The sequence below is a fragment of the Tilletiopsis washingtonensis genome (assembly GCF_003144115.1).
Source record: "Tilletiopsis washingtonensis strain MCA 4186 unplaced genomic scaffold FA09scaffold_10, whole genome shotgun sequence".
NCBI classification, from domain to species: domain Eukaryota; kingdom Fungi; phylum Basidiomycota; class Exobasidiomycetes; order Entylomatales; genus Tilletiopsis; species Tilletiopsis washingtonensis.
In genome coordinates, this window is record NW_020312007.1 from 670,464 (window position 1) to 691,880 (window position 21,417).

Here is a 21,417-nt window from a genome sequence, read left to right on the forward strand (position 1 = left end):
CCGGCACTCGGGCCAAGGCAGCGCGCGCTGCCGTCACGTGCCCTCGCACGGTCGCACCGCCGCGGCGTCGAAGGCGCACCGAGCACCCTCGAGCCGCTCATCTCGGCGCCGCTCGCTCCCGCCACGATCCCCCGCTCCACACACACACGCTCGCCCATCATGGACGCCATCGCCGAGCAGTTCACCAACTTCTACTACCAGACCTTCGACGGCGGCGACCGCTCCGCGCTGGCCAACCTCTACGTGAGCGCGGCGCCGGCCAGAGCAGAGCCGCAGCACGCCGTGTGCTGACCCGTGCCTGGCGCCCCGCAGCGCGCCTCGTCCATGCTCACCTTCGAGGGCGACCAGCACCAGGGCGCACAGGCCATCACCGACAAGCTCGTGGTGCGTGCATGCGGCGCGGCGGCCGGCCACAGCGAGCGGCGCAGCTCGCAGCTTTGCAGCACACTGACGTCTCCACACCCCGCCTTGCGTCGGCCAGAGCCTGCCGTTCCAGCGCGTGCAGCACAAGGTCGAGACGCGCGACGCCCAGCCCTCGGGCGACGGCAACGCGCTCGTCGTCATGGTCACCGGCGCCCTGATGGTGAGTTGCGGCGCGGGGTCCCAGGAAGAGCACGGCAGGTCCGCACGGAGATGAGACATGAGAGGAGGCTGGCTCGGCCATGTGGCCTGGCGCGGCGCTGCAGCGAAGAAGGTCGGGCGCCGCTGGAGAGGGACTGGGATGTCGGTCGCTGCGACCTCGGCGCTCAGGTGGTGCCGGCCCAGTCAGGATCAGGAGGGTGGAGCGTCGGCTGCGCAGGAAGGTATGCGGCCGTGCGCAGCCGGCGAGGGCCTTGTACCCACGCACGGGCGCATGTCCCGCCAGTGGATCGAGTCGTCTGCGTGCGGCGCTGTGCGGTAGCAAGCCTCATGAAGCGTCATTGCTCGACTGCCACGCAGCGCCGCACGCATACTGCTCGAGATGTCATGTGCCGCTAGACAGCACGCGGTCCGCTGCGTGCTGCAATGCTCGTCGCCTGAACCAGCTGCACTTGCTGTGAAGCTTGAACACGCTCGCTGACTCTTTCTCGCTGCGTGTGCAGGTCGACGACTCGCCGCAGCCCATGCGCTTCTCGCAGGTGAGCCGGGCCTCTGCTCCGCACACGCACACACTCAATGCTCATCCGCTGCTGCACCCAGGTCTTCACGCTGATGCCCGAGGGCGGCTCGTACTACGTCTTCAACGACCTCTTCCGGCTCAACTACGGCTGAGCAGGGAGAGGTGGAGGGCGGTGCCATGCGGGCCGGTGCCATGCCGTGCGGCCGTCTGCACCACAGCGGCCGGTGCCAGGCTGCAATTGACCCAGTGCTGCATCCGACGGTCAAGAGGGCTGTGAGCGGTGCTGCTGTGGAGGCAGCTCGTCGTTGTTGCCTGGACGATGCCGAATGTTCTGAAGGCGCTCACGACATACGCCGAATGTTCGCGGCTTGTTCCCACATGCCAAGCACGCCACGCGCGCCTGGAATGGCGCACTCACGCGCCGCGCGCCCAGGGGGCTGATGGCGCGTGTGCGGCGCCAGATTGCGCAATCTCGCTGCGCCCGCCCACGGGGCGCTCGGCTGAGGAGTGCGCCTGCTCACACGACGCAGCCGCCTTCCCGCCCTTCAGCTTCTTCTCGCGGACGCTCCACGTACAAACGGCGCCGCTCCGTTGTTATCCCCGCGTGGCGCTCGCGCCGGCTGCTGCGCGCGGCGGCATGGCGGGGAGTAGGCGCGGCCGTATGGCGTGCGTGTTGTGTGCGTGCTTCAGCCTGACACAGCAGGCGCCGTCCCCAGATCGCAGATCGCAACGGCAGGGTGGAGGAGCAGGGCGCATGAAGGCGGCGCCCAGGGCTCGGCGTGCGCCTCATGCCGGCGGCCGGCGGAGCGATGCGCGCGCATGCAGCAGCGCCACGCCGCCCCGCGTTCTTCGCATCCCCCTGCGCCGCACTCACGCACGCAAGCGCAACGGCCGCAGCCGCCGCCGCTGTCAGCAGGGCGCAGGGAGGCCCTTAAGAGGGCCCTGCGCCGCCGCACTCACGCTTGGCCCCCATCCATCGCCATTCTCGCTGCTCCACACACCATGGCGCCCTCTGCTCTCTCCTCGTCGCCGCCGCCCGCGTACAAGACGCCGCCGAACGGCATCGCCGGCACCGTCGGCAAGTTCGCCGCCGCCTCGCTTGACGAGCGGCCGCGCGCCAAGTTCCTGCCCAAGGACTTCAAGTGAGTCGCCGCTGGCGCTGCGCTGCGCCGCACGCCTCGCTGACCGCACGCAGCCCCTACCACAACCCGCTCGAGGTCACCGAGACCGAGGCCGACGCCGTCTACCCGTACCCGCACCTCAAGCCGTGCTTCCCCGATGACATCAACACGGCCCCGTACACGCCCATCCACAACTTCGTCGACCGCGGCACGCACGCCGACCCGCAGATGCGCTCGCTGCTCGCCGACGCCAAGCTGCAGCACCTCACCGTCAACATCGGCTCGGAGCTGAGCGGCCTGCAGGTCAAGAGCCTGACGCCGGCGCAGCGCGACGAGCTGGCGCTGCTCGTGGCGCAGCGCTGCGTCGTCGTGCTGCGCGACCAGGACCTGACGCCCGACGAGCTCGTCGAGTTTGGGCGCTACTTTGGCGCGCCCGAGCGCCCGCTGCACCAGCACCCGAGCTCGGGCGTGCCGCGCACACGCAAGCACGACGACGTGCACGTCGTGTGGCACGACGAGAACATGAAGCCGTCGGACCTCGCCTACACGGCCACCGAGCTGTACCACTCCGACGTCTCCTTCGAGCTCAACCCGCCGGGCCTCACCGCGCTCTACAACATCACCAACCCCGTGCACGGCGGCGGCGACACGCTCTTCAGCAGCGGCTACGGCCTCTACGACGCGCTGAGCGAGCCGATGCGCGCCTACTGCGAGAGCCTGTACGCCGTGCACTCGGGCGTGGCGCAGGCCGAGGGCGCCAGCAAGGCCGGCCTGCACCTGCGGCGCCCCGCCATCGAGACGGTGCACCCGCTCGTGCGCACCAACCCCGTCACGGGCTGGAAGAGCATCTACGCCAACCCGGCGTTCACGACGCGCATCGAGGGCGTGCCGCGCGCCGAGAGCGAGATGATCCTCGCGCACCTCTACGGCCTCATGACGACGAGCCCGCAGCTGACGCTGCGTGTGCGCTGGGAGAAGGGCACCATTGCCATCTGGAATAACGCCACGTGCAACCACTCGGCCACGTACGACCACTGGCGCCCCGACCCGTCGTGCCGACGCCACGCGCTGCGCGTCGCCGCCACCGCCGAGATTCCGAGCCTGACCCTGCCCGACGGCAGCGAGGGCCGCAGCCGGCAGGAGGACATCTGGGAGGAGCAGGGCCTCGACGTCGCCGGCATGAAGGAGCGCGCCAAGCAGCGCCCCACCGGCGGCTTCAAGGACTGAGCGTCGTCCGCCGTCGTCACTCGGAAAAGCTTGCGCATTTGCAGCATCATCACACACATCTCTCATGACCGCCACGTGCCTTCCACTCATACCATCTGTACCAACACCATCGCTGCTCCTCACTATTCAATCGTAGCTCTATTGCACATCTACTGTGTGTTTGCATGACGTCGTTCAGCGGTGAGCAGACGGAGGCAAAATCTTGAGCTCGCTGAGGAGGAGCGAGACCACAATGGGGAGAAGGCGCAGCCTGAGGCGCGACGCAGTGCACCGTCGAGCCTCTGCGCACCTGTGCTGCCGAGGGCCTGCGCCTCATCGACGAGCTTCGCCGTGCCACAAGCGGACCATGATGCGGGGCACGGCAATGGGCACGCGCTGCGCCCCGCATCATGGTCCGTCGCGAATGGGCGCTGCAGCACCAGAGACTTGCCAAGAAGATCACGCTCAATCTCGGCCCGTTCGCCGGCCCCGATGCCGTCCACGACCATCACTCGTCACGCAGCGCGTCCGTCTTTCTCTTGTCATTAGGCGAGCGTCAACAATCCCGGAGCCGGCCGGGAGGCAAGAAGGGGGGCGCAGGGGTATTAGGGCGCCCGAGAGTGTTCGTGAGAGGTCATCAAGACTGGTCAAAGAGGTGCGCGAGAGAAAGGAAAGGTTGGTGCAGGCGATGCAGCTGTGCGCCAGCTACACGCCGAAGATTTGCTTCTGTCCGGCCGTCGAGGCGAACCTGGAAGGGCGATGGTCAGCGTGAGGGCAACGTCATCAAGCGAGGGTAAGCATGACTCACATTCCTCCACCATCGTGCCCGACGCCGGGCACCCAGTCCTCGGTATGCCCCGCTGGCGTGCCGCGCGAGGCGATGAAGGCGTGCCAGTTGTGCGCACGCTGCTTGCGGTTCTTGCCTGGGAATAGGGCGCGGGTCAGCACTAGACAAGCCTGCGGACCAGCCCGGACACTCACCCTGCGCCATGGCAGCAGCCCGTCCGTCGCCCTTGCCGTTGTCGGCGTCGCCGTGCAGGTAGTGCACCGTACGAGTGGCATAGCGCGTCCAGAGCTCGGCAGCGTCGTGCTGCGCCGGCTCGTAGATGGCGAGCGCCTCGCGCATGCCGTCGAGGCCGTACTTGTACTTGTTCTGGTCCGGCGACTGCACGCCGGGCCGCTTGTCGTCGAGCCACAGGTACGTGCTGGGGTTGGCGACGACGTAGCTGACGCTGAGGCCGGTGCGCGCGCTAGGTCCGCCGCCGACGATTGAGTAGCGCTGGATGAGCTGGCCGCCCATCGAGTGGCCGACTGAGGAATGCAGGAGTCAGCATAGGGCTCGACGAGCTGCGACTCACCGCCACGCACGGTAGATGACGTTGGTGAGCTTGGGAAAGAGGTTCGTATCGGCGTAGTGCGAGCCGAGGCGGTCGAGCGCGTCGAAGCTGCTGACGCCGGGGCCAGCAGCGCCGTCAGGGCCCTGGCCGGCCTTGTCCGCGGGGAACTGCGCAGGCAGGCCTTGGCCCCACTGCAGAGCAGGATTGTCAGCGCCGAGCGGCACGCCGAGCCACACGCTACTCACGCCATCGCCCTTCCACACGAGCAGCCGGTCAGAGCCGTTCTTGCCGTTGCTTCCCTCGTACATGCCCTTGTCGTCGCCGTTGAGGAACATGGGGGCGACGATGGCGATGGGCCCGGGCGCACCGGCCTTGATGGCCTGGTCGCGTGCCTTCTTGGCCTGCGAGAACGTGTTCCAGGCATCACGGTCTGCGTCGACGTGTCAGCGGACACTTGCACACGCGCCACCGCAGTCCAACTCACCGTGACCGTGCACAGCAATGACGACAGTCTTGGCGGACGCGGCCGAGCTCTGCTCGTCCTCGTCGATGTAGGCCTGCAGTTCCAGCTGCTGGCCGAGGGGTCCGAAGAAGGCGAAGCGCGAGAGCGCGGCACCCGCGGCTGAGGGGAGCGTCACATGCACCGACACCGGACGGGCGGAGACGGCGACGCAGAGGGAGAGGAGAGAGGCGAGGAGAGAGAGACGGACCATGACGGGCAGGAGGTATCAGCACCAGGCAGATGAGGCAGCACCAGGCGGCAGGAGGAGACGGAGACGGGGCGTGAGACGGAGCGAGACGGAGCGGGAGCGAGAGCGAGAGGCCACAGCGACGGAACAGCGAGAGGATGTGGGACGCACCGTCGGGCATGTAGCGCATCACGCTGCTTATGAAGGCGCCGGCTGCGGAGCCGTTGGCTTCCATTCTGCCTGCCCGTGCCGATGGCGGCGGCGAGAGGTGCCGGGCGGCTGCCTTCTTGAGACACATGTCGGCGTCAGGAGGAGCGTGCGGCGTTGCAGCGGCTCCGGCGGCTGAGCGGGCTGAAGCGGCGAGAGGGGCAGCGAGGCGCTGCTGTGGGTGCAGGTGCGGCACCGGAGGCGGGTGACGATGCAGCTGCGGCTGCGGCTGCGGGTACTTGCGGTGCGGCGCAGGGGACATGGCCCGACGGTCAGCAGAACGCCGCTGGAGAGCCGCAGCGCGGGCCCAGAGGTCGGAGAGCGGCGGCAGCGGGCAGACGTCATCTGCATCCGAGGTGCGCTGTGGTGCTACTACGGTGCCTGCTGCGGCGACGAGAGGGGCCGGCGGCGAAGGTGCACCCCGGCCAACACCACGCGCCGCTGCGCCGTTGGCGGCCGCTGCGCCGCCCGACCTGCCTGATAGAGCCCGCTGCCCGGCCGCCGCTGCGCGGTGTTCTGCGGCGCCGGTGCCTGCGAACAGGAGCAGGAGCAGCAGGCATATCCACGGCGTCGACGCTGCGAAATCGCTGCTGCGGCTCGGGCAGGGAGCGTGGCCGAGGGCGCGCAGGCGCATCTCGCCCAGCGGCAGCCGCGCGCCCGGGGCGGTCACCGGTGCCGGCGCGCAGGGGCAGTGGGCGCAGCGTCGAGCTAATCCTGGACGAGCGGCAGCCTCACCTGATGACGTGAGGCGACGCTCGGATCCGTGCGCGAGACGGCCTTGAGGAGGTGGCTTGCGGGTCGTGGGCGTTAGGGAGGAAGAGTGGGCTTGGCCGGAGGGGCTCGCTTTGGACGCCGCGCCGCGCGCGCTGTGCGGCTCCGCGTTCCGGAAAGGCGCGCACCGCCAGCGCGGCGCAGCGAGACCAACACCTCGAGGGCGCAAGCACTTCGCGGCACGCCAAGCGCTGCGCCCACGCAGGGGCCGCAGCACAATGGCGCCAAGGCACCCATTGCCGCAGCACCTGGATCGGGCCTCGATGACCCCCCTCGCTGTGCCGCCTGGACGAAATCCAGCGGGAGTGACTTTTGCGAGAGCTGCGCGTGACGCGTGAAGGAGAGCGTGGGAGCAGGGCGACCTTCGCGGCGGCGCAACGCCGCATGCGATGTGCGCTCAGACCGCCGGCCGCCAGCGCGCCGCGCGAAGGCGGCGTGCGCGCCTTGCTCTGTGGGCCAGCATGCAGAGGCGCGCCTCGTGCGCACCCCTCTCTCTATCCTCACCTCCTCCCGGCCCAGGCCGCTCACCACCGACTCAAGGCGCTCCGGCTGCTGCTGCCCACCGCATCTCCGCCGCTCGCACACCGCCGCCGCCGCAGCCATGGCGTCGGCCGCGGCGCCCGTGGCGCCCTCGCGCGCCCGCCGCCCCGCCCACGCCGCGCACCGCGCCTCGCCGTCGACGCTGCCGACGTTTGGCACGGGCGTGCCCACCGACCTGCTGCTCGCGCTGCTGCTCGACAAGACCGTGCTCGCCTCCGCCGCGCTGCTGGCGCGCCACTGGCTGCTCGTGCGCCATGCCGAGTCGACGCACGAGCCGCTGGCCACCGGCGCCGCGGCGGCCGCCTCGACAGCGAGCTCGATGCTCGAGCCGGCCCTCACTGCCGCCGTGCAGGGCGCCGGCGGGCCGTGGGCCATCGCCACGACGGTGTTCATCGTCGCGGCGCTCGGGCAGGGCGTGTGGTTCCGCGTGTGGCAGTGGGTGCCGTCGCTGCGGCGCAGCGACCCGCACATGCAGCACCTGCCCACGCGCCTCGCCGTGCTCGGCGCCGTCCTCTTTGCGCACCTGCTCGTGTGGCTCATTGCGCTGCAGCGTCTGAGCGCTGCTACGTGAGTGTCGAGATGGAGCGTCCGGCAGCCGCACGCACTGAGCCTGGCTGACGCGCACTGCAGCGTGATCATCTTCACGCAGTTCTGTGAGATCTGGGCTGGCGACCTCTCGCGCTCGATGAAGTCAAAGGTGAGCGAGACACACGCTGCTGCCGAAAGCTACGCACTCACAATGCCCGCCAGTCGTACGGCGGCTACGCCATCGTCTTTGCCCTGGCCGTCTCCTTCATGCTCAACGTGCTGGCGCTCTCTCCTGAGTCGCGCATCGCACCACGAGGCTCTCGCGCACCCTCTTTCTTCTCCGGCTTCGAAGACGACTTCTCCGACCTGCCGGCGTCGCTGCGGCATACGCGGCCCGTCGGATTGGCCAGCCCCAGTGCGCTGCGTGCTGCCAGTGCGCAGGCTGAGGCGGCAGCCGCCGACTACAGCCCGGCGGCAGTGCTGGTCGGCCACCTGGCGCTTGCTGCATACGCCTTCCTGACGCTGGAGCGCGAGCGTGCGGCGAAGGTCGCGAGCACCGAGGCCGGTGGCCGCCGGCGTGCAGGTGTGCTGGCCTGTGTCGTGGCTGCCGCTGCGCTTCTGCCTCTGGGCCTGCTGGGGCGCCTGTTCGGCCTGCCGACCCTGCCGACGCTGAGCTCGCTCTCGCCCTCGTTCCACACGTCGCCGTCGTCGCTGCACGGCTCGCCAACGACGGGACACTTTGCCGCCTATGCGCTGCTGGCGCTCGGACCGCTGATCCTCGATCCGCTCGTCAGTGCAGCGCTCGAGCCGCATGCCAGCGCAGCCGCGCGTGTGGCACAGGGCTGGCCGCTGGCAGTCGGCGCCGTCATGATGGTCGGGCGCGTCGGCTTCGGACTGCGCATCAGCTGGGCCAACCTCATTGTCGGAGGCATCGTGGGCTGGGGCCTGCGCACGATTCTCAAGACGTCGCCGGTCTACGCCGACGCCGATGCGCACGATGCGTCGCCGTCGCAGCGAGACGTCTCGCGCTCCCACAAGCGCCACACGTCGGATCCGTCCGGCCTGCACGAGGTTGGCAGTGCGGTGCGTGCCTTCATGGCGACGGGCAAGCGCACGATCGCCACGATCTGGGAGTCGGACGACTCGCGCAAGATCTTCCAGTTCCTCTGTCTCAACCTCGTCTTCATGGGCGTGCAGCTGCTCTGGGGCGTGTGGACGAACAGCCTGGGCCTGATCTCCGACGCGATCCACATGTTCTTCGATTGCGCCGCCATCGGCATGGGCCTCTTTGCCGCCGTCATGGCGAGCTGGGCGACGGACAGCACCTTCACGTACGGCTACCACCGCGTCGAGACGCTCAGCGGCTTCGCCAATGGCGTGTTCCTCATCCTCATCAGCGTCTTCATCGTCTTTGAGGCCGTGCAGCGCATCATCTCTGCGCCCGAAATGCACAACACGACGCAGCTGCTCATCGTCTCGAGCATGGGCCTCGGCGTCAACCTCTTCGGCATGTTCGCCATGGGCGGGCACCACCACCACGGGCACGGCCACTCGCACGGGCATGACCATGGCCACGACCACGGCGTGAGTACTTTGAAGGTCGCGCAGTCCAGAGACGCTTGACTGATTCTTCCCTTCCACCGCAGCATGGGCACGGACATGACCACGGACACGGCCACGGGCACTCTCACAACATGATGGGCGTCTACCTCCACGTCATGGCAGACACTGTGCGTGCTGTGCCTGGCCTCGCTGCCACCCAGCTGACACACTCTTCCTGCGCAGATGGGCTCCGTGGGCGTCATCATCTCGACGATCCTGCTCAAGTACTTCGGCTGGACGGGCTTCGACCCGATCGCCTCGCTCTTTATCGCCGTGCTCATCACAGCTTCTGTGATCCCGCTCGTGCTCGAGTCTGGCAAGATTCTCATCCTCGACGTGTCGGGGCACGAGCAGGAGATCGCCAGTGCGCTGGAGGAGGTGCGTGCCCTGCTGTGCCGCTGCCGACTCATCCTGACGCCTTCGCCTGCAGCTCACAGCGGTCGAGGGCCTCGAGAGCTTCTCGCAGCCGCGCTTCTGGCCGAAGGACAGCGGCACGCTGGTCGGCAGTCTGCGCGTGCAGGTGCGCACCGTGCCGCCGGCAGATCCCAGTGCCGCGATCACAAAGCCCAATGGCGAGTCGGCAGCCTCGTCGTGGCCGCCGGCGGCGTCGCCCGAGAACATCTCGGCGCAGGTGCAGGCCATCATGCGGCGACGACTGCCGACGCTCGAAAGCCTGGCGGTGCAGCTCGAGCGCGGGACGCCGATGCTGCTCACGCCAGCAGCAGGCGGTGCAGGAGGGGGATGAGCGACACACACTAACTTAACGTAAACAGAGTTTTGATGACCGGCACAATTACAGAGACGCGGTGACAGAGGAGGTGGCCAGCGGAAGAAGGCGAGGAGATGGATGCGCCGAGGCGCAACGGGGATGCAGTGCGCGGAACTGGGTCAGATGCCGTAGTCGGAAGGTCGGCGAGCGCCGCGGCGGCGCATGTGCTGCGCGCCAGCAAGCTCGCTGCTCGCACGGCTGTTGTCGGGCAGCGTCACGACGCCTGCGTTCTGCCGCAGCGGCACGACGTGCGCCAGAGAGTTGCCGAAGCCGAGCAGCAGCGCGGGCGGAGTGTCTTGTGGTGCCGCGATGCTGCTAGTGCCGCGAGTCGAGAGCAGAACGGGCTTGAGGCGCGTGAAGGAGAGCGGCATCGCGGAGGGGCCAGCGCCATTGAGCGCCGTCGGGCGCAGGGAGAGCGAGGGCCAAGCAGGTGCAGAAGACGCATCAGGTGCGTCTGCCTCGGGGTGGGCGGCCTCTTCGCTCTCGAGCTCGAGCAGACTGGTCTCCAGATCCGACTCAGAGGCGTAGACCTGCGGTGCGGCGCAACCTGCGTTCTGCAGGTGCCACAGCTCCCAGCGAGAGGCGTCTTCTGCCTGTCGGCGGCGCACGCCCAGCACGACAGGCTCGCCGCGCGGATCGCGCGCCAGCACTGCGCCGCCACGCTTGATCGGCTCTCGCCGGATGGCGCGCAGAGCACTGTCGCCGGGCAAGACGCCGTCGCGCAGTGCATCGAGCACGTCAAGCGAGACGCGGTCGGTGCTGGTACGGAAGCGGGAGCTGCGCGGCGAGGGCGCCACGCCGGTGGAGGCCGTCTCTGTGCCGACGACGTGCCCTGCGGCATTGAGACTGCCAGTGCCTGCCGAGCTGGGCCGCGATCCGCTGCGGACGCGTCCGCTGTTCGAGGGCGTCATCATCTGGCTGCCGGCGTCGCTGGGCCTGCGCATGCCCGACAGGTGTGGCAGACCTGCGCGCGAGCCTGACGGCGACGATGGAAGCGTCAGGCCATTGAGTGGCCGACCGGGCGAGATTCCAAGCTCGCTAGCCGGCCCGGCATGCGGAGCGCCGCTGAGACGAAGCAGGAAAGCGCTGGTTGCCGTGCAAGCCAGTGCAACGTCGGATGGCGCGCTACCAGCATCGCTGCTCGGAAGCACTTGCAGAGACAAGATGGCGCCATCGTTAAGATCGAGCGAGGAGATGAGCTGAGAGCTGCTCAGGTCCCACGCCTGCACAGCGCCAGTCAACGTGCCGCACAGCACCGTGCCTACGAGCGGCTCGCTCGATCGCGATGCGGGCTGCGGCGTCGACTCGGGGCTGTCGCTGCTCGCGAAGTGCAGCGACGATAGAGCCACGCAGCGATAGAGCGCGCGCGGCGCGCCGACGAGGCTGAAGACGCTCTCGAGACGCCCAGCGCGCCAGTGGCGCAGCTCGAGGCTCGAGGAGGACGACGCGAATGCCACGAGATCGGACTGCTGCATGCTGGCTGAAAAGGCGGCAGCAAGCGGCACAGCGTACGACGTCCAGCTGGCCTCGCTGCGTGGCGCCACGACTTCACCAGGGCTCGCGCCATGCTCGGCGGGCCAGACGTAGGCAGAGCCATCGCGATGGGCCGAGACGAGCTGTGCAGAGCCCTTGTCGGAGCGCGGCACGAAGCACACGTGCTGCACTGGCGATGTCGTCGGCGTAGCGCTGGCAACGACAGCCAGACTTGAGAGCAACAGCACGCTGATCGCGCCTGAGCGAAAGCCCACTGCGGCGAGATCGGCTGCCTCGTCGACCGCCGCACAAGTGGCTTGCGGTGCGCGGGCCGACACGGCGCTGCCCGGAGATGGCGTCTGATGCAAAGATGCGACAGAGCGCGCCGGTCCACCGACGCGCCACACGGAGATTGACGAGTCGATCGCGACACTGACCACAGTGTCGCCGTCCTGAGCGACATAGTCGACGTCCGAGCCATGCAGCGCACGCGCCGCGGTCAGCTGCACCTTGAGTGGCGGCGCAGCCTCGCGGTCGCTGTCATCACCGGCGCCGCGATCCGTCGCGCTGTCGTCGAAGAGCGCATCTTCCTTGTCTTCCTGTGCATAGAGCAGCTCGGTGTCCTTGAGCAGGTAGAGCAGGAGGACCCAGAGCAGCCCGGTCGTGCCCGCGATCGGCAGTACAGACAGCTTGAAGAACCAGATGAGCGCGCGCACGCGCGGGCGGAAGAGGGCCCAGGCTGCGAACGCCACGGGACGCGCGTGCTCGGGGCCCACAGAGGTGGCTCCGCGCAGGGAGACGATCGTCCAAGGCGCCACGACGATGCGCACGTACGGCGCTCCGCGCGGGTTAAGCGCCTGCCAGAAGGGTGCCGAGGGCGAGCTCTGCCACCACGGCTGCTGCACGCTCTGCTCCGCATCGGACGGCAGGTGCGCCAAGGGGTCGAACGTCTGACTCGAGAGATGCGTGCTCGTCGGCCGCACGTCTTGGCTGCCGAACACGCTCGACGACGGATAAGCCTCAGCAAACGGCAGCGTCGGCCCATGCACGCCCTCGGCCTGGTAGCCCGTGCCGTAGTAGAGGTACAGCCCGAAGAGTGCCGCGAGGAGGCCCGAGAGCGTTGCGGTGCGCGCAGTCCGCGCCCGCCAGGCGGCCTTGCAGCTCATCTTGAGATACGAGTCAGTCCGCTCGCTTCTGCCCGAGCTCGGCTGTGGCCCGCGAGTGCTTGACGGCTGCAGCGCATCCGCGTCCTCGTCCTCGCTATCTACGGCCGTATCATCCTGTTCGTCAGGCGAGCCGATCGGCTCGGCTTGCCCGCGACCGCCCTGTGCGAGTAGATCGGCGAGCTCGAGGCGCTGCAGATCGATGCTGAGCACAGTGACGAAGAAGGTCATCTGCATAAAGAAATCGACGACGAGGCTGCAGATGGCAAATAGGCAGAACTCGCGCACGGCGGGCACGCCGACGACGGCGGCGATGAGCGCCATGAGCGCGACGTCCGACACGACTGTCACAGCGATCGGCACGCCGGCCGCGTTGAGCCCAGCACCGATGCGTGCCGGCACAGTGAGCGAGAGCGGCGTCGAGACGATTGCGTCGGTGAGGACGAACATGTTCTCGGAGCCGACGAGCACGATGACGAACGGCAGGATCTCCCTGCGGCGAGGCAGAGGCAGTATCAGCTCACTGACAGCAGAGCACACTCGCGCGACACGCACCACGGCACAGCAGTTAGACGAAGCCCGCTGAGCGCGCAGATGCTGACACTCATGATCGTGCTGATCAGCAGCTCGATCGTGCCCGTGAAGGCAAGGCCCCATGGCGAGTGCACCTTGCGCACTTTGACGAGGCCGAGCGCGATCCATGCCACAAAGGCCAGGTAGCCGAGGCCCAGCAGCACCTTGCGCAGCTTGGGCACTGCGGCGTCGGGCACGAACTGCATGAAGATGGTCAGCCGCAGGCTTGCGCTGAAGAGCGAGGCTCCACACTCACACGCAGCACCACCTCCTTCTCAAAGCGAAGCTCGCTCTCTACGATGCGCGTGCCACTAGCGACGTCGTCGAGCAGGCCACGGAACGCATCATGCTGGCCTTCATCTGCCCCGCACGCCGGGTCCTGCAGCCAGAAGCTGAGCACCAAGAACTCAGCGCGCGGGCTGCGGCTGAAGAGCGGCCCGCGCCCGGCCAGCGTCGTTGTGAGCGCCAGCGGCACGCCGCGCGACGAGACATTGTGCTGCGGCTCGAGCAGCGCCGATAATGTCGCATCTGACTGCAGTGGCAGCGCCGCAGCCTGCCAGTAGTCGAGCGGGCTCAGCGTGAGGCACTGTCCGGTGGGCGTGCGAACGCAGCGAGGCGCTTGTGCTGTCCCTGCCGCAGCTTCGCCCGCCAGCCTGGCTTCGAGCGCGGCCTGCAGGCGCTGCGCCGAGTTGAGCACGGCCGCCTGCAGCACGCCGCCACGGCCAGCGGTGCCGCGCATCACGTCGTCGGTGGTGACGAGGACATGCTCGAGCCTGGCGCACTGCGGCTCGGGCTGCTGCCGGCCGCGCTGGACGACGGTGTCGCGCGGGTCCTTGGCAGATAGATCCGGCGCATCGTCCCAAACCATGCGCAGGTCGCGCAGCGAATTGAGGTGCGTGCGCCCAGACGAGGCGAACGAGTCGAGCAGCGGCGTCGAGAGCGTGCGCCAGACGGACGTCGTGTCGCTGCGGCTCAGGCCCGGCCCGCCCTGCGACGCGAAGAGGTAAATGCCCGCGGCGGGATAGAAGAGCGAGGTGATGAAGAGACAGCAGAGCAGCAGCGTACGGATCGGATGTCGCGAGACAGAGGCGCCGTGCCGGCGAAAGAGGCGAGCCACGACGGCGGATAGGCGCTCCGAGGCGGCCGCGATGCGCGAGGCGGGCGCCTTGCTGCTGCCCGTCGCGCGCGCCGAGGGGCGCCGCGGCCGCGGCGGACGGCGCAGTGCGGGCAGAGCGACGGGCGCTGCGGGTGCGCCGCCGAAGGGATCGAGGACGTTGGCGGCAGGCCCGGGCCGTGGCCGGCTGGGCCCAGCTCGCGCCTGCGACATGGCGCCGGCTGTGCGAGTGCGCGCGACGTGGAGGTCAGGCCGGGAGCGGCTCCGGGCGCACGCTCACCTCGGCCGGCACTCGCTGGCGCGCACGAAACGCAGCTGCAAGTGTGCGCCGAGTGTGCGGCGAGAGAGGCGCACGGCAGGAAGGGCTGCGTGGTGAGCGAAGGGCGTGGAGACGAGGCAAGGTGTGAGTCCGAGTGCGCCGCAACCCTGCAGCAGCTCCGCGGAAGCGAGGCGCCGCGCCGCATCGGCGCGCTTGTCATGCTGACGCCTCTCCGCCGCGCCGTCGCTCGTGCCGGCCCGCGGCTTCAGCCTCTTGGCTTGCACGCGCCGCGCGGGAATCGTCCGCAGGCCCAGACCGCAACGGCGACGAGCTCTGCCAGGCCCTGACATGCGCTGGCCACGCCAACATCGCTTCTACTCGAAGTCTGCGAAAGCGGCGCTGGTCTGCGAAGCTTTGCTCTCCAACACAGGGGCGTGCGGAGGGCCGGAGCCGATGCAGGAGGCGTCATCGTGGCATAAAGTAGAGTGTGAGCGCCGAGCCTTCGCCTAGCGCGCACGCAGCCCTGATCGCATGGCCAGTGCGCAAAAGAGCCCGGATGGCGAAGCCCGGGGGCGCCGTATGAGCATTTATCTCGGATGCTTGCTCCTGCTGGTAGCTGAGAGGATGAGCTGGTCCAGTTCGCAGGACTTTGCAAGCAGAGTGACCCGGGAAGGTCGCTCGGCCCGGCTCGCAACGAGGGATGGAGGAGGACCGAAGAAGCCTCAGCCGCAGTGCGGCCGATGCAGCATATGCACGCGGCCGCACCGCACTCGCTCGATGCTACGTCCACACACCCACGGTCGCGAGTGCAAGCAGGCGCTGAGGAGCAGCGTCTTATGCAGACGGACATTCCGAAGCAAACCTGGAGCCTGCTTGGGCCGGAGCTCGCTGTCCAGCATGGCCAGAGTCCTTCAGAAACGCGTAGGAGCGTCGGAGTGCGGGGAGCTGACCGCGCTGGGGCGCGCGATGGATGCGGCACCGCGCGCCGCGTTGCTCCTTGCCTTACCTCCACCACTCCAGCATCAGCTCCTGCTCACTCCGACACGGCCATGTCCTTCGCATCCTCCTCCGCACCCACGCCCGCGCGCCTTCTCTCCGCGCTCGAGGCACAGCTGGCCGCGGGCGGCGGCAGTGCGCCGGCGCCCGGCAGCTGGGCCGAGATGCAGCTGCGCATGGGCCTGGCACAGCTGCAGACGCTGCTGCGCTCCCGCGCCAGCGAGGCCGACGAGCGTGTGCGCACGGCACGGCTGGAGAAGGTGCTGGCGGGAAGCGTGAGTGGGCTGTGGGCTGCGCCGAGGCAAGCTGGGCCTGGAGAATGCAACCTGCCCGGAGCGGAGCAGTGTGGCCAAGCAAGATGGGCTAGGGGGGCCGGATGCACGGAGCAAAGGCGAGAGGGGCCTGTTCTGCCTCTCCACGTGCTGCGAGACTGTCTGTCCGCACGGATGATACCTTCGCGGCCCCAAACCGCTTCTCTTGCGCTGTCTCGCGCGCTCATGGGCAGCACATCTGACCCGCTGTCCTCAGACATCGACACTGGCGCCCAGCACTCCACGTCGCCCGAGTCGCTCGCCGTCCGCTGCATCCGCGCTCTCTCTCAACGCTGGAAGCAGCGCGCATGCCAGCCAGCGCGCGACTCGCGCATATCTGCTCGCCGGGCTGTCCGACTCCGAGTCGGAAGGGAGCATCAGCGACTCTGAGGACGAGCGCAACGGGCGCTCGACGGCCTCTACGTCTCTCGCGCAGTCTCCTCGCGCGGATGCTGCGGCATCGTTGGCGCCGGGACAGCAAACGCTGAAGCGCAAGCCGAGCATCACCATCACAGACATGGACCGCGCTCCAGGCCAAGCGCGAGAGCTGGACGAGGATGAGATGGCCGGCGCGTCGGCGGACGAGGAGGCGGGCGACGAGTGGGACGAGTACGAGGCTGCCACGGCCGCACGCCGCGCTGCGCCGAGCACAGAGTCTGCTCTCCAAGAGCAGGTGGAGGAGAAGCCGGCGAAGGAAGACGCGATGGCGTCGGACCGCGCGGTCCACGACTCGCTCACGTCGGAGCTGCTGCGCATGGCCGGCGTGCTCAAGGCCAACTCGATTGCCTTTGGCGAGGCGCTGGAGCGCGACCGCCGCATTATCGAGCAGGCGGGCGAGAAGCTGGAGCACAACCTGGACCTCATGACGCGCACGCGCGGCCGCCTGGGCGAGTACGCCAAGAAGGCGCGCGGCCTGGGATGGGCGACGCTCGGCGCCGTGCTGGCCGTGTGCTTCAGCTGGGTGTTCATGTTTGTCCTCATCAAGCTGACGTGAGAGGCGATCGCGAATGCATCGATGCGTCAATCTGCGTGCTCTGATGAGTCTGCCCTTGCTCATCCGAAAGCGCGGGTAACAAGCTCGGCGTGGTGCAGCGCGGCGACACAGCCGGCTCACCCGAGAATGTTCGGCTGTTTGAAGGTCCGCCAGCCGAAGTGCGGGGGCGGCGCAACGCTGCATATGGCGCGCGTGGGAACGGGCGCGGTGCGGGGCAGCGCGCCCAAGCCTCGCTCGCTGCTCTCGCTGCTGCTGGCCGTTCGCAGCCCAGCTCTTGCAGGCCGGATGCGCTGCGTCTGCCGTTTCAAGCAGCTATCGCACAGGGGCGAGCGCTGCGAAGAGGCCAATATACGGCAGAGCTGTGGTGAGAGGTGGGCGTCGAAGTGCGCTTATCGTGTGAGCCGTGCACCTGTGCGGTCCAGAGGGGCTCTTGTGCAATGCATCATGCCGTCCTGGGCACAGGAGAGAGCGGGAGAGCGGCGGCGTGCTGCTGGCTGGATGCATCGGAGCAGCATGCAGCGGCAGGCGCTTGCGAGGTGCTGCCCGCGCCTGCCTTACCCCGCGTTGCGCACGCTGCGCCCAGCGCTAGCAGCCGTCTCGGACCGCCTGATTTCGCAGCGGCTGCTTCCCGCTTCTCCACCACCGCCACTCCCTGTGCTTCTGTGTCCCTGTCGCGTATGCCCCGTCGATAGACTGTCCCGGCCCGCACTCCCGTAGACGTTCCTGCGCCACCCTCTCTCTCCCTCCTCCAGCATGACCGACATGCTCCTCAGCGCGCCCGCCTCGCCCGGCGCCGACAGCGACGCCGGCGCACTGCTGCCGCCCGAGGTGCTGGCCCTCATCTTCGCCCACGCCGACCCCGCCACGCTGCTCGTCTCGCTGCGCGCCCTCTCGCGCACCTGGCGTGCGCACATCGACACCATCCTCCTGCCCTCGCTCTTTGCCGCCGGCACGTGGCGCGTGGGCCTGCAGGTGACACGCAAGCCACGCTTCGGCCGGGCGTGGCGCGGCGCCATCGTCGGCCCTCCCGCGGCGGCCGTGGCAGCCAGCACGGCACCGGCGCCGATGGATGCGCACGAGGCCGCCGCGCTCGCCGCCCGCCTGCGCTCCATCCCTGGCGTACGCGAGGACGAGCTGCCGGCGTTTCCCGGCGGGCCGCCGCCGCAGCCGCTCACGCACGTCATCCCGCTCGCCTTTACCGGCATCGCGCCCGACGGCCTCAGCTTCGCCACGCCCAAGAACACGTACCACGCCCTCTTCGAGCCGGCGCACGCGCCCCTCGGCGGCGAGCCTGATGCGGCGCGCGACGAGGCTGCCGCCAATGCCATGCGCGACGCCCGCCGCGAGGCGCGCCTCGACCTCGACTTTGCCGTCGTGTGGCGCTTCCCCGGCGACGGCGGCGAGGGCGAGTGGGACACGCCCGACACCGAGGGCGGCTGGATCAGCCGCTTCTACTGCGTGAGTGGCTTGCTCGTGATGTGCGCAGCGCCGTCTGCTCACCACTCTGCCTACCAGTCGCATCACGACGTCTCCGAGCCCGCGCCGCGCGCGGCAGAGGAGCCACCTCTGATGCAGGGTCTCGATCCGCAAGTCGTGGCAGAGGAGGGCGTTGAGCGCGCCATTGCGTACAGCACACCCGTCGCGCGCCGGACGCGCGCCATCCGCACCGACGAGCTCGGCGAGAGATTGTTGAATGCAGAGCGCTCGGGACACGCGCTTGACTGGGACGACTCGGGCATGGAGGTGAGCATCAACGCTGGCGAGATGCGCAGCGCTTGCTGATCGGATCGCCATATTAGTACGGTTCCTTCAACCTGTCGCTCGGCCCCGAGTTCTTTGGACGTCGGTCCGCGCGCTCAAACCGCCTGCTGCGTCTCCTGCAAGCAGAGGCCTTCCGCTCCTCGCTCCCGTCTCGCGGAGCCTCACCAGCTCCTGGATCACGCGGGTCGTTCAACGGCCGCCACTCGGCCACCGCCACGCCTTCGTCTTCGCTCGACACGCCCGCACGCAGTGGCCTGCACACGCCGCTGCCTTCGCTGGCTTGCCCTACGCCTGCCGAGAAGCGTCCACCCGGAGGAGGCGGGCCAGTCGGCAAGAGCGCACTGGCACGCCTCGTCGCCTCCGAGTTCTCTTCACCAGGCTCAAGCAATGGCGGCCTTGGCTCTGCATCCGCAGGCCCAAGCAACCGAGGTACAATGTCACCGCTTGCTGCAGCGCTGGCAGCTGGATCAGTGGGCGCTGCCACGCCTCGCAGCGGCGCGCGCACGCCCAGCAAGAGCGGCGCGCGGACACCATCGAAGAGCGGCGCACGCACGCCCAAGCTGCGCACGCCCAGCGGCGCCCACACGCCGGCGCGCGCCACGTTCGAGGCGCGCCTGGTCAGCGCCGAGGACCTCGTCACGCGCTTGGAAGAGGAGGTGGACACGATGAAGCTCGACGACGAAGAGAAGGAGGAGGACAAGGAAGAGGAGGAGGGCAGTGTCTGGCGAGGCAGGACGGAGTATGGCACGGGCGCCAAGAGAGTAGCCAAGCTGAGGGCAGATGCGGGAGTCAAGTGGAGCTGGCAGCGCTAGCCGTTTCTGCCCCTCACTCTCTTGCCCGCCTCCATTCGCGCTCAGCCCTGCATCTGCCTCTCTGGACCACCTGTCTCTGCTCCTTGTACACTCTCTCGTCCGCACACGATTCACCCGGCTCGCGTCTCTTCCCGCTGCAGCCCGACTGCCGCCCCTGTGCTATACATGTCTCAATAGATCCTATGGCTGCGGATGAGTCGATGAAGACCAGGAGCTGCCGTACTGAGGCACCTCCGGGCCTGCTCAGACTCGATGGGTCACTCGATGGTATTGCTACTGCTTCGTCTCGACCGGCGAGGAGTGCCAGGCGTGGGTCACTGTGTTTGCACGAGCTTGCGCGGGTGGCTCAGTGCAGCTCGAAGATGCTGGGGTCGGGCAGGCCCTGCCAGTTGCGCTTCTCGTAGTCCTTCAGCGCGATGGCAGTGGCCTCGAAGCTGTGCGTGCGATTGTCAGCATGCTGGACGGGCCATGCTCTCTCGTGGCAGCTCACGTGTTCTGCAGCGTGTGGTATTGCACGCCGAGCACCTTGGCCGTCTTCTCGCCGCTGAGGCCGTTCTGCACGACGGCGCCGCCCGTCTGCGGCTTGCCCGTGGGCACGTTGCCGCGCCACTCGGCGGGGATGCGCGCGCTGGAGTGCACGATGTCGGCGACGTCCTGCAGCGTCCACTTGCCTGCGGTGGTGTCAGCGGAGCGAGGCTGCGGCGATGGGCTGCGCAACTCACCGATGGTGGGTGCGAAGCGGTGACCGCCAGCCTCGGTGTGCAGCAGTGCCATAACGTGCGCGTCCGCCACGTTGCGCACATCGACAACGCAGCCGAGCAAGCCGGGCATGTCGTCCTCCTTCTTGGCGCCGTGCAGAATGTCCCAGCACGTCTTGGAGCTGGTGTTGAGCTTCTCGGCGCTGGCACACGGGTGGATCGGGGGGCCGATAATGTACGGCGGGTTGATGGTGGCGAGATCCCAGCTCGGCTGCTCGCGCTCGACGAACGCCCAGGCAGCACGCTGCGCAGAACGTTGTCAGCGTGGCCAGCGCGCTCTATAAAGGCTTCGCACTTCTGCCTGGGTCTTACTACTCCTGTAGCTGGAGACCGCTGCAATGTAATTGTCAGAGCTCAGAGCGGAAGCGAGCTCGGGGGGAGCTGCAACACTTACGCTCCTGCGCCTCGCCGTCGCGCTCGGTCTCTTTGACCGACGTCTCGTTCCAGTCCTCCTCGGTGTACTGCTGCGGCACGGGCTTGGCCGTGTCGAGGATAGCGGCGAACGAGCTCGTGATGACGACGCGCTTGAGCTTGTCGCCGTGCTTGAGGCACGACTGCAGCATGTTCTCCGTGCCCTTGAGCGCTGGGTTGATGAGGGCGGTGATCGCCTTGCCGTCGGTGTTGAAGTGGAACGGTGAGGCCGTGTGCAGCACGCCGTCAACGCCCTTCACAGCCTCGTCGAACACGCCAGGCTGAGAGAGAGCAGGAGAGTGTCAGCACCGTGGCAGAGAGCGAGACAGCTACGCGAGCGGCGCTGCGTCGGGCCAAGCGTGCCCTGCGGCGCATCCCCTTCGCATTCCCTTCGCCTTGCCGCACTATGCACCACACCGCCTCGCTTCATACGCACCGTCTCGAGGTCGTCGGCCATGACGGTCTCGAACTGGCCGGGGAAGTCGCGGTCGAAGAGCTGCTGCAGGTACTGCGCCTTCTCCTCGCTGCGGCACGCGCCGCGAACGCGGTGGCCGCGCTGCAGCAGCACGCGGCAGCACCACGCGGCGACGAAGCCCGAGGCGCCGCTGACGAGCACGGTCGAGTTGGCGGGGATGGGTGCCATGTTGAGCTTGTGTGTTGCGGTGTTGATGTGGTGGGAGGGAAGCCGGCGGCAGCGTGGAGCGCTCGTGCTTCGTTCTGCGCCGGGCTGCCGGCGGCTGGCGCGCGGGGCGAGCGCTCCTCACCCGACGCCGTCTGCCTGCCGCTGCCCTGCCGCGGTCGTGTCTGCCACGCCGTCCACTCGGCATCGTGCCGAGCTTGACGCGATTGTGCCGCGCTGGTGACGCAGCAGAGGGATGCGCCAGGTGGAGGCCGAGCTGCGGCTGCTCCCACGCCTACGCGCC

At 68.5% G+C, this 21,417-nt stretch overlaps 8 protein-coding genes across 8 annotated transcripts; 5 read left to right on the forward strand and 3 right to left on the reverse strand.

Annotated features, from left to right (window-relative positions):
* Positions 1 to 133: 133 nt before the first annotated feature.
* On the forward strand, positions 134 to 1,447 carry FA09DRAFT_329923 (nuclear transport factor 2). Its single transcript, XM_025742391.1, has 5 exons — positions 134 to 243; positions 313 to 384; positions 482 to 583; positions 1,083 to 1,118; positions 1,180 to 1,447. The coding sequence occupies exons 1-5, from the start codon at positions 160 to 162 to the stop codon at positions 1,249 to 1,251; spliced, it is 366 nt and encodes a 121-aa protein (XP_025598607.1). The 5' UTR covers positions 134 to 159; the 3' UTR covers positions 1,252 to 1,447.
* A 523-nt stretch (positions 1,448 to 1,970) lies between these two features.
* On the forward strand, positions 1,971 to 3,597 carry FA09DRAFT_308202 (TauD-domain-containing protein). The gene is made up of 2 exons (XM_025740576.1): positions 1,971 to 2,241; positions 2,295 to 3,597. Exons 1-2 carry the CDS (start codon positions 2,102 to 2,104, stop codon positions 3,445 to 3,447), a joined length of 1,293 nt encoding a protein of 430 aa, XP_025598608.1. The 5' UTR covers positions 1,971 to 2,101; the 3' UTR covers positions 3,448 to 3,597.
* A 356-nt stretch (positions 3,598 to 3,953) lies between these two features.
* Positions 3,954 to 5,744, reverse strand: FA09DRAFT_329926 (hypothetical protein). The gene is made up of 6 exons (XM_025742392.1): positions 5,248 to 5,744; positions 5,009 to 5,193; positions 4,795 to 4,954; positions 4,408 to 4,737; positions 4,235 to 4,349; positions 3,954 to 4,174 (listed from the first exon to the last, which is right to left on the reverse strand). The coding sequence occupies exons 1-6, from the start codon at positions 5,474 to 5,476 to the stop codon at positions 4,132 to 4,134; spliced, it is 1,062 nt and encodes a 353-aa protein (XP_025598609.1). The 5' UTR covers positions 5,477 to 5,744; the 3' UTR covers positions 3,954 to 4,131.
* A 1,287-nt stretch (positions 5,745 to 7,031) lies between these two features.
* On the forward strand, positions 7,032 to 9,908 carry FA09DRAFT_318676 (cation efflux protein; the record flags this gene model as incomplete). Its single annotated transcript, XM_025740910.1, has 6 exons — positions 7,032 to 7,537; positions 7,601 to 7,667; positions 7,721 to 9,082; positions 9,145 to 9,228; positions 9,284 to 9,478; positions 9,531 to 9,908. The coding sequence occupies 6 exons, from the start codon at positions 7,032 to 7,034 to the stop codon at positions 9,843 to 9,845; spliced, it is 2,529 nt and encodes an 842-aa protein (XP_025598610.1). The 3' UTR covers positions 9,846 to 9,908.
* On the reverse strand, positions 9,869 to 14,569 carry FA09DRAFT_346038 (hypothetical protein). Its single transcript, XM_025744726.1, has 3 exons — positions 13,335 to 14,569; positions 13,061 to 13,278; positions 9,869 to 12,998 (listed from the first exon to the last, which is right to left on the reverse strand). Exons 1-3 carry the CDS (start codon positions 14,403 to 14,405, stop codon positions 9,989 to 9,991), a joined length of 4,299 nt encoding a protein of 1,432 aa, XP_025598611.1. The 5' UTR covers positions 14,406 to 14,569; the 3' UTR covers positions 9,869 to 9,988.
* An 894-nt stretch (positions 14,570 to 15,463) lies between these two features.
* Positions 15,464 to 16,777, forward strand: FA09DRAFT_329928 (hypothetical protein). Its single transcript, XM_025742393.1, has 2 exons — positions 15,464 to 15,722; positions 15,976 to 16,777. Exons 1-2 carry the CDS (start codon positions 15,501 to 15,503, stop codon positions 16,750 to 16,752), a joined length of 999 nt encoding a protein of 332 aa, XP_025598612.1. The 5' UTR covers positions 15,464 to 15,500; the 3' UTR covers positions 16,753 to 16,777.
* Positions 16,778 to 17,346: 569 nt separating this feature from the next.
* Positions 17,347 to 18,747, forward strand: FA09DRAFT_26089 (hypothetical protein). Its single transcript, XM_025739740.1, has 2 exons — positions 17,347 to 18,210; positions 18,268 to 18,747. The coding sequence occupies exons 1-2, from the start codon at positions 17,506 to 17,508 to the stop codon at positions 18,532 to 18,534; spliced, it is 972 nt and encodes a 323-aa protein (XP_025598613.1). The 5' UTR covers positions 17,347 to 17,505; the 3' UTR covers positions 18,535 to 18,747.
* A 735-nt stretch (positions 18,748 to 19,482) lies between these two features.
* Positions 19,483 to 21,286, reverse strand: FA09DRAFT_329930 (NAD(P)-binding protein). Its single transcript, XM_025742394.1, has 5 exons — positions 20,931 to 21,286; positions 20,478 to 20,775; positions 20,379 to 20,416; positions 19,816 to 20,327; positions 19,483 to 19,759 (listed from the first exon to the last, which is right to left on the reverse strand). The coding sequence occupies exons 1-5, from the start codon at positions 21,135 to 21,137 to the stop codon at positions 19,672 to 19,674; spliced, it is 1,143 nt and encodes a 380-aa protein (XP_025598614.1). The 5' UTR covers positions 21,138 to 21,286; the 3' UTR covers positions 19,483 to 19,671.
* Positions 21,287 to 21,417: the final 131 nt, after the last annotated feature.